The sequence below is a fragment of the Bombina bombina genome, chromosome 5, assembly GCF_027579735.1.
Source record: "Bombina bombina isolate aBomBom1 chromosome 5, aBomBom1.pri, whole genome shotgun sequence".
Classification (NCBI taxonomy): domain Eukaryota; kingdom Metazoa; phylum Chordata; class Amphibia; order Anura; family Bombinatoridae; genus Bombina; species Bombina bombina.
Window position 1 is genome coordinate 3,591,711 of NC_069503.1, and position 10,000 is coordinate 3,601,710.

At 36.1% G+C, this 10,000-nt stretch overlaps 1 protein-coding gene across 1 annotated transcript in view; it reads left to right on the forward strand.

Moving 5' to 3' along the window:
• The window catches only part of LOC128659665 (acid-sensing ion channel 1C-like), a 193,171-nt gene that overhangs the window by 120,355 nt on the left and 62,816 nt on the right, over positions 1–10,000 (forward strand). The window contains exon 4 of the mRNA XM_053713234.1: positions 618–689. Within this exon, the coding sequence (XP_053569209.1) occupies positions 618–689 (72 nt within the window). The remainder of the gene's footprint in view (positions 1–617; positions 690–10,000) is intronic.

Genomic DNA, 10,000 nt, shown 5'->3' on the forward strand with positions numbered 1-10,000 from the left:
CATAGTACCTAGGTTGCGGTTTCGGGGTGATACTGGGGGAATGGAGGCACTTCAAGGGTGTCGTTGGAAACCGGAGTGACAGCCTGGCAAAGATATTGAGGTGGGGGTGTCCAAAACCCCCGGTTCCCCGGTGTGCTTCCCCTCGGCAATCTCCCCAAACCTTGTCCACTAAAGACACAACAAATCCCCAAAAGAGCAGAGCTTTGGGACAAAGGGCTTTTGGAGCGACCTAGGGTAAAGTTCAGCGGGGACTGCTAGCAAGCCCAGCCAGCGAGTAGTTCCATAAGCCCGGCAAGGTATGAAGGGGCCAAGCCGCAGAGATCATCTCCTTTAGTGACAAGGTATAAGCAGTGTAAAACAAGTAAGAAGGGGGTTGGGGCACAACGAAATCCAATATCCCAGGAAGGGAGGCCTGGGCAGTTTGGTATCCGTGACATATATATATGTGTTTATGTTTGTATTTATTTATGTATGAACGAATGTATTATATATGTACATATATTAACATACAACACATATTTGAATCTCGCCCCAATGTCACAGATACTTGTCCTGGTGGACCGTAAGCTGCGGTTTAACATGCTACACTCATTCTCTTTACTGGTTGCGTCTTGCAGGTTTTCCGGGATAAGGTACTTGGCTATTTCCAAAAGAAGAAGAAGGAAGCGATGAGAGAGAGTAACAATATGGTACGTGGTATTGATAGTGTGTGAGTATTGCAGTAAAATTTATGTACTGTTTATATAGGTGCTATACATCATGCGTGTAATATATTATATATATATATATGTTATACTTCATGTGTGTAATGTATTATATATATGCTATATTTCATACATGTAATGTATTATATAGGTGCTATACTTCATGTGTGTAATGTATTATATAGGTGCTATACATCACGTGTGTAATGTATTATATGTGTACTATGTAACACTAACCTAGTCTAATTCTAGACCTTTTTCTATCCATAGTATTAATACTAATTCTAGCCTAACCCTATCCCTAGTATAAATACTAATTCTAACCTAACCCTATCCCTAGTCTAAATACTAATTCTAGCCTAACCCGATCCCTAGTCTAAATACTAATTCTAACGTAACCCTATCCCTAGTCTAAATACTAATTCTAACCTAACCCTATCCCTAGTCTAAATACCAATTCTAGCCTAACCCTATCCTTAGTCTAAATACTAATTCTAGCCTAACCCTATCCCTAGTCTAAATACAAATTCTAGCCTAACGCTATCCCTAGTCTAAATACTAATTCTAACCTAACCCTATCCCTAGTCTACACTGTGTGCAGAATTATTAGGCAAATGAGTATTTTGACCACATCATCCTCTTTATGCATGTTGTCTTACTCCAAGCTGTATAGGCTCGAAAGCCTACTACCAATTAAGCATATTAGGTGATGTGCATCTCTGTAATGAGAAGGGGTGTGGTCTAATGACATCAACACCCTATATCAGGTGTGCATAATTATTAGGCAACTTCCTTTCCTTTGGCAAAATGGGTCAAAAGAAGGACTTGACAGGCTCAGAAAAGTCAAAAATAGTGAGATATCTTGCAGAGGGATGCAGCACTCTTAAAATTGCAAAGCTTCTGAAGCGTGATCATCGAACAATCAAGCGTTTCATTCAAAATAGTCAACAGGGTCGCAAGAAGCGTGTGGAAAAACCAAGGCGCAAAATAACTGCCCATGAACTGAGAAAAGTCAAGCGTGCAGCTGCCAAGATGCCACTTGCCACCAGTTTGGCCATATTTCAGAGCTGCAACATCACTGGAGTGCCCAAAAGCACAAGGTGTGCAATACTCAGAGACATGGCCAAGGTAAGAAAGGCTGAAAGACGACCACCACTGAACAAGACACACAAGCTGAAACGTCAAGACTGGGCCAAGAAATATCTCAAGACTGATTTTTCTAAGGTTTTATGGACTGATGAAATGAGAGTGAGTCTTGATGGGCCAGATGGATTGGCCCGTGGCTGGATTGGTAAAGGGCAGAGAGCTCCAGTCCGACTCAGACGCCAGCAAGGTGGATTCAAGCCCTAACCGTATCCTTAGTCTAAATACTAGTTCTAACCTAACCCTATACCTAGTGTAAATACTAATTCTAACCTAACCCTATCCCTAGTCTAAATACTAATTCTAGCCCTAACCCTATCCTTAGTCTAAATACTAATTCTAACCTAACCCTATACCTAGTGTAAATACTAATTCTAACCTAACCCTATCCCTAGTCTAAATACCCTAACCCTAACCCTAAATACTAATTCTAACTTAACCCTATCCCTAGTCTAAATACTAATTCTAACCTAACCCTATCCCTAATTTAAATACTAATTCTAAGCTAACCGTATCCCTAGTCTAAATACTAATTCTAGCCTAACCCTATCTCTAGTCTAAATACTAATTCTAACCTAACCCTTTCCCTAGTCTAAATACTAATTCTAGCCCTAACCCTATCCCTAGTATAAATACTGATTCTAGCCCTAACCATATCCCTAGTCTAAATACTAATTCTAGCCATAACCAAATCCCTAGTCAAAAAACTAATTCTAACCTAACCCTATCCCTAGTCTAAATACTAATTCTAACCTAACCCTATCCCTAGTCTAAATACTAATTCTAGCCTAGCCCTATCCCTAGTCTAAATACTAATTCTATCCCTAACCCTATCCCTATTCTAAATACTAATTATAGCCTTAACCCTATCCCTAGTCTAAAAACTAATTCTAACTTAACCCTATCCCTAGTCTAAATACTAATTCTAGCCTAACCCTATACCTAGTCTAAATACTAATTCTAACCTAACCCTATCCCTAGTCTAAATACTAATTCAAGCCCTAACCGTATCCTTAGTCTAAATACTAGTTCTAACCTAACTCTATACCTAGTGTAAATACTAATTCTAACCTAACCCTATCCCTAGTCTAAATACTAATTCTAGCCCTAACCCTATCTTTAGTCTAAATACTAATTCTAACCTAACACTATACCTAGTGTAAATACTAATTCTAACCTAACCCTATCCCTAGTCTAAATACTAATTCTAGCCTATCCCTATCCCTAGTCTAAATACTAATTCTAACCTAAACCTATCCCTAGTCTAAATACTAATTCTAACCTAACCCTATCTCTAGTCTAAATACTAATTCTAACCTAACCATATCCCTAGTCTAAATACTAATTCTACCCTAACCCTATCCCTAGTCTAAATACTAATTCTAACCTAACCCTAGTCTAAATACTAATTCTACCCTAACCCTATCCCTAGTCTAAATACTAATTCTAACCTAACCCTAGTCTAAATACTAATTCTAACCTAACCCTATCTCTAGTCTAAATACTAATTCTAACCTAACCGTATCCCTAGTCTAAATACTAATTCTAACCTAACCCTATCCCTAGTCTAAATACTAATTCTAACCTAACCCTATCTCTAGTGTAAATACTAATTGTAACCTAACCATATCCCTAGTCTAAATAATAATTCTAACCTAACCCTATCCCTAGTCTAAATACTAATTCTAGCCTAACCCTATCCCTAGTCTAAATACTAATTCTAGCCTAACCCTATCCCTAGTCTAAATACTAATTCTAGCCTAACCCTATACCTAGTCTAAATACTAATTCTAACGTAACCCTATCCCTAGTCTAAATACTAATTATAACCTAACTCTATCCCTAGTCTATATACTAATTCTAACCTAGCCATATCCCTAGTCTAAATACTAATTCTAACCTTACCATATCCCTAGTCTAAATACTAATTCTAACCTAACCCTATCCCTAGTCTAAATACTAATTCTAACCTAACCCTGTCCCTAGTCTAAATACTAATTCTAACCTAACCCTATCCCTAGTCTATATACTAATTCTAACCTAGCCATATCCCTAGTCTAAATACTAATTCTAACCTAACCATATCCCTAGTCTATATACTAATTCTAACCTAACCCTGTCCCTAGTCTAAATACTAATTCTAACCTAACCCTGTCCCGAGTCTAAATACTAATTCTAGCCCTAACCCTATCCCTAGTCTAAATACTAATTCTAACCTAACCCTGTCCCTAGTCTAAATACTAATTCTAGCCTAACCCTATCCCTAGTCTAAATACTAATTCTAACCTAACCCTATCCCTAGTCTAAATACCCTAACCCTAACCCTAAATACTAATTCTAACTTAACCCTATCCCTTGTCTAAATACTAATTCTAACCTAACCCTATCCCTAATTTAAATACTAATTCTAAGCTAACCGTATCCCTAGTCTAAATACTAATTCTAGCCTAACCCTATCTCTAGTCTAAATACTAATTCTAACCTAACCCTTTCCCTAGTCTAAATACTAATTCTAGCCCTAACACTATCCCTAGTATAAATACTAATTCTAGCCCTAACCATATCCCTAGTCTAAATACTAATTCTAACCTAACCCTATCCCTAGTCTAAATACTAATTCTAACCTAACCCTTTCCCTAGTCTAAATACTAATTCTAACCTAACCCTTTCCCTAGTCTAAATACTAATTCTAACCTAACCATATCCCTAGTCTATATACTAATCCTAACCTAAGCCTGTCCCTAGTCTAAATACTAATTCTAACCTAACCCTGTCCCGAGTCTAAATACTAATTCTAGCCCTAACCCTATCCCTAGTCTAAATACTAATTCTAACCTAACCCTTTCCCTAGTCTAAATACTAATTCTAGCCCTAACCCTATCCCTAGTATAAATACTAATTCTAGCCCTAACCAAATCCCTAGTCAAAAAACTAATTCTAACCTAACCCTATCCCTAGTCTAAATACTAATTCTAACCTAACCCTATCCCTAGTCTAAATACTAATTCTAGCCTAGCCCTATCCCTAGTCTAAATACTAATTCTAGCCTAACCCTATCCCTAGTCTAAATACTAATTCTAGCCCTAACCCTATACCAAGTCTAAATACTAATTCTATCCCTAACCCTGTCCCTATTCTAAATACTAATTCTAACCTAACCCTATCCCTAGTCTAAATACTAATTATAGCCCTAACCCTATCCCTATTCTAAATACTAATTCTAGCCCTAACCCTATCCCTAGTCTAAATACTAATTCTAACCTAACCCTATCCCTAGTCTAAATACTAATTATAGCCCTAACCCTATCCCTAGTCTAAATACTAATTCTAACTTAACCCTATCCCTAGTCTAAATACTAATTCTAGCCTAACCCTATACCTAGTCTAAATACTAATTCTAACCTAACCCTATCCCTAGTCTAAATACTAATTCAAGCCCTAACCGTATCCTTAGTCTAAATACTAGTTCTAACCTAACCCTATACCTAGTGTAAATACTAATTCTAACCTAACCCTATCCCTAGTCTAAATACTAATTCTAGCCCTAAGCCTATCCTTAGTCTAAATACTAATTCTAACCTAACCCTATACCTAGTGTAAATACTAATTCTAACCTAACCCTATCCCTAGTCTAAATACTAATTCTAGCCCAACCCTATCCCTAGTCTAAATACTAATTCTAACCTAAACCTATCCCTAGTCTAAATACTAATTCTAACCTAACCCTATCTCTAGTCTAAATACTAATTCTAACCTAACCATATCCCTAGTCTAAATACTAATTCTACCCTAACCCTATCCCTAGTCTAAATACTAATTCTAACCTAACCCTAGTCTAAATACTAATTCTAACCTAACCCTATCTCTAGTCTAAATACTAATTGTAAACTAACCCTATCCCTAGTCTAAATACTAATTCTAACCTAACCCTATCTCTAGTCTAAATACTAATTGTAACCTAACCATATCACTAGTCTAAATAATAATTCTAACCTAACCCATTCCCTAGTCTAAATACTAATTCTAGCCTAACCCTATCCCTAGTCTAAATACTAATTCTAGCCTAACCCTATCCCTAGTCTAAATACTAATTCTAACCTAACCCTATCCCTAGTCTAAATACTAATTCTAGCCTAACCCTATACCTAGTCTAAATACTAATTCTAACGTAACCCTATCCCTAGTCTAAATACTAATTCTAACCTAACCCTATCCCTAGTCTATATACTAATTCTAACCTAGCCATATCCCTAGTCTAAATACTAATTCTAACCTTACCATATCCCTAGTCTAAATACTAATTCTAACCTAACCCTATCCCTAGTCTAAATACTAATTCTAACCTAACCCTGTCCCTAGTCTAAATACTAATTCTAACCTAACCCTATCCCTAGTCTATATACTAATTCGAACCTAGCCATATCCCTAGTCCAAATACTAATTCTAACCTAACCATATCCCTAGTCTAAATACTAATTCTAACCTAACCCTATCCCTAGTCTAAATACTAATTCTAACCTAACCCTGTCCCTAGTCTGAATACTAATTCTAACCTAACCCTGTCCCTAGTCTAAATACTAATTCTAACCTAACCCTATCCCTAGTCTATATACTAATTCTAACCTAGCCATATCCCTAGTCTAAATACTAATTCTAACCTAACCATATCCCTAGTCTATATACTAATTCTAACCTAACCCTGTCCCGAGTCTAAATACTAATTCTAGCCCTAACCCTGTCCCTAGTTTAAATACTAATTCTAGCCTAACCCTAGTCTAAATACTAATTCTAACCTAACCTTATCCTTAGTCTATATACTAATTCTAGCCTAACCCTATCCCTAGTCTAAATACTAATTCTAACCTAACCCTATCCCTAGTCTAAATACTAATTCTAACCTAACCCTATCCCTAGTCTAAATACTAATTCTAACCTAATCCTATCCCTAGTCTAAATACTAATTCTAACCTAACCCTATCCCTAGTCTAAATACTAATTCTAGCCCTAACCCTATCCCTAGTCTAAATACTAATTCTAGTCTAACCCTATCCCTAGTCTAAATACTAATTCTAGCCTAACCCTATCCCTAGTCTAAATACTAATTCTAACCTAACCCTATCCCTAGTCTAAATACTAATTCTAGCCTAACCCTATCCCTAGTCTAAATACTAATTCTAACCTAACCCTATCCCTAGTCTAAATACTAATTCTAGTCTAACCCTATCCCTAGTCTAAATACTAATTCTAGCCCTAACCCTATCCCTAGTCTAAATACTAATTCTAACCTAACCCTATCCGTAGTCTAAATACTAATTCTAACTATAACCCTATCCCTAGTGTAAATACTAATTCTAACCTAACCCTATTCCTAGTCTAAATACTAATTCTAGCCTAACCCTATCCCTAGTCTAAATACTAATTCTAACCTAACCCTATCCCTAGTCTATATACTAATTCTAACCTAACCCTGTCCCTAGTCTAAATACTAATTCTAACTTAACCCTATCCCTAGTCTAAATACTAATTCTAGCCTAACCCTATCCCTAGTCTAAATACTAATTCTAGCCCTAACCCTATCCCTAGTCTAAATACTAATTCTAGCCTAACCCTATCCCTAGTCTAAATACTAATTCTAGCCTAACCATATCCCTAGTCTAAATACTAATTCTAACCTAACCCTATCCCTAGTCTAAATACTAATTCTAACCTAACCCTATCCCTAGACTAAATACTAATTCTAGCCTAACCCTATCCCTAGTCTAAATACTAATTCTAGCCCTAACCCTATCCCTAGTCTAAATACTAATTCTAGCCCTAACCCTATCCCTAGTCTAAATACTAATTCTAACCTAACCCTATCCTTTGTCTAAATACTAATTCTAACCCTAACCCTATCCTTTGTCTAAATACTAATTCTAGCCCTAACCCTATCCCTAGTCTAAATACTAATTCTAACCTAACCATATCCCTAGTCTAAATACTAATTCTAACCTTACCATATCCCTAGTCTAAATACTAATTCTAACCTAACCCTATCCCTAGTCTAAATACTAGTTCTAACCTAACCCTGTACCTAGTCTAAATACTAATTCTAACCTAACCCTATACCTAGTCTAAATACTAATTCTAACCTAACCCTATCCCTAGTCTAAATACTAATTCTAACCTAACCCTATCCCTAGTCTAAATACTAATTCTAACCTAACCCTATCCCTAGTCTAAATACTAATTCTAGCCCTAACCCTATCCCTAGTCTAAATACTAATTCTAACCTAACCCTATCCCTAGTCTAAATACTAATTCTAGCCCTAACCCTATCCCTAGTCTAAATACTAATTCTAACCTAACCCTATCCCTAGTCTAAATACTAATTCTAACCTAACCCTGTCCCTATTCTAAATACTAATTCTAGCCCTAACCCTGTCCCTATTCTAAATACTAATTCTAACCTAACCCTATCCCTAGTCTAAATACTAATTCTAACGTAACCCTATCCCTAGTCTAAATACTAATTCTAACCTAACCCTGTCCCTATTCTAAATACTAATTCTAGCCCTAACCCTGTCCCTAGTCTAAATACTAATTCTAACCTAACCCTATCTCTAGTCTAAATACTAATTCTAACCTAACCCTATCCCTAATTTAAATACTAATTCTAAGCTAACCGTATCCCTAGTCTAAATACTAATTCTAACCTAACCCTATCTCTAGTCTAAATACTAATTCTAACCTAACCCTATCCCTAATTTAAATACTAATTCTAAGCTAACCGTATCCCTAGTCTAAATACTAATTCTAGCCTAACCCTATCTCTAGTCTAAATACTAATTCTAACCTAACCCTTTCCCTAGTCTAAATACTAATTCTAGCCCTAACCCTATCCCTAGTATAAATACTAATTCTAGCCCTAACCATATCCCTAGTCTAAATACTAATTCTAGCCCTAACCCTGTCCCTATTCTAAATACTAATTCTAACCTAACCCTATCCCTAGTCTAAATACTAATTCTAACGTAACCCTATCCCTAGTCTAAATACTAATTCTAACCTAACCCTGTCCCTATTCTAAATACTAATTCTAGCCCTAACCCTGTCCCTAGTCTAAATACTAATTCTAACCTAACCCTATCTCTAGTCTAAATACTAATTCTAACCTAACCCTATCCCTAATTTAAATACTAATTCTAAGCTAACCGTATCCCTAGTCTAAATACTAATTCTAACCTAACCCTATCTCTAGTCTAAATACTAATTCTAACCTAACCCTATCCCTAATTTAAATACTAATTCTAAGCTAACCGTATCCCTAGTCTAAATACTAATTCTAGCCTAACCCTATCTCTAGTCTAAATACTAATTCTAACCTAACCCTTTCCCTAGTCTAAATACTAATTCTAGCCCTAACCCTATCCCTAGTGTAAATACTAATTCTAGCCCTAACCATATCCCTAGTCTAAATACTAATTCTAGCCATAACCAAATCCCTAGTCAAAAAACTAATTCTAACCTAACCCTATCCCTAGTCTAAATACTAATTCTAACCTCACCCTATCCCTAGTCTAAATACTAATTCTAACCTAACCCTATCCCTAGTCTAAATACTAATTCTAGCCTAACCCTATCCCTAGTATAAATACTAATTCTAGCCCTAACCATATCCCTAGTCTAAATACTAATTCTAGCCATAACCAAATCCCTAGTCAAAAAACTAATTCTAACCTAACCCTATCCCTAGTCTAAATACTAATTCTAACCTCACCCTATCCCTAGTCTAAAAACTAATTCTAACATAACCCTGTCCCTAGTCTAAATACTAATTCTAGCCTAACCCTATCCCTAGTCTAAATACTAATTCTAACCTAACCCTGTCCCTAGTCTAAATACTAATTCTAACCTAACCCTATCTCTAGTCTAAATACTAATTCTAACCTTACCCTATCCCTAGTCTAAATACTAATTCTAACCTAACCCTGTCCCTAGTCTAAATACTAATTCTAGCCTAACCCTATCCCTAGTCTAAATACTAATTCTAGCCTAGCCCTATCCCTAGTCTAAATACTAATTCTAACCTAACCCTATCCCTAGTCTAAATACTAATTCTAACCTAACCCTATACCTAGTGTAAATACTAATTCTAACCTAACCCTATCCCT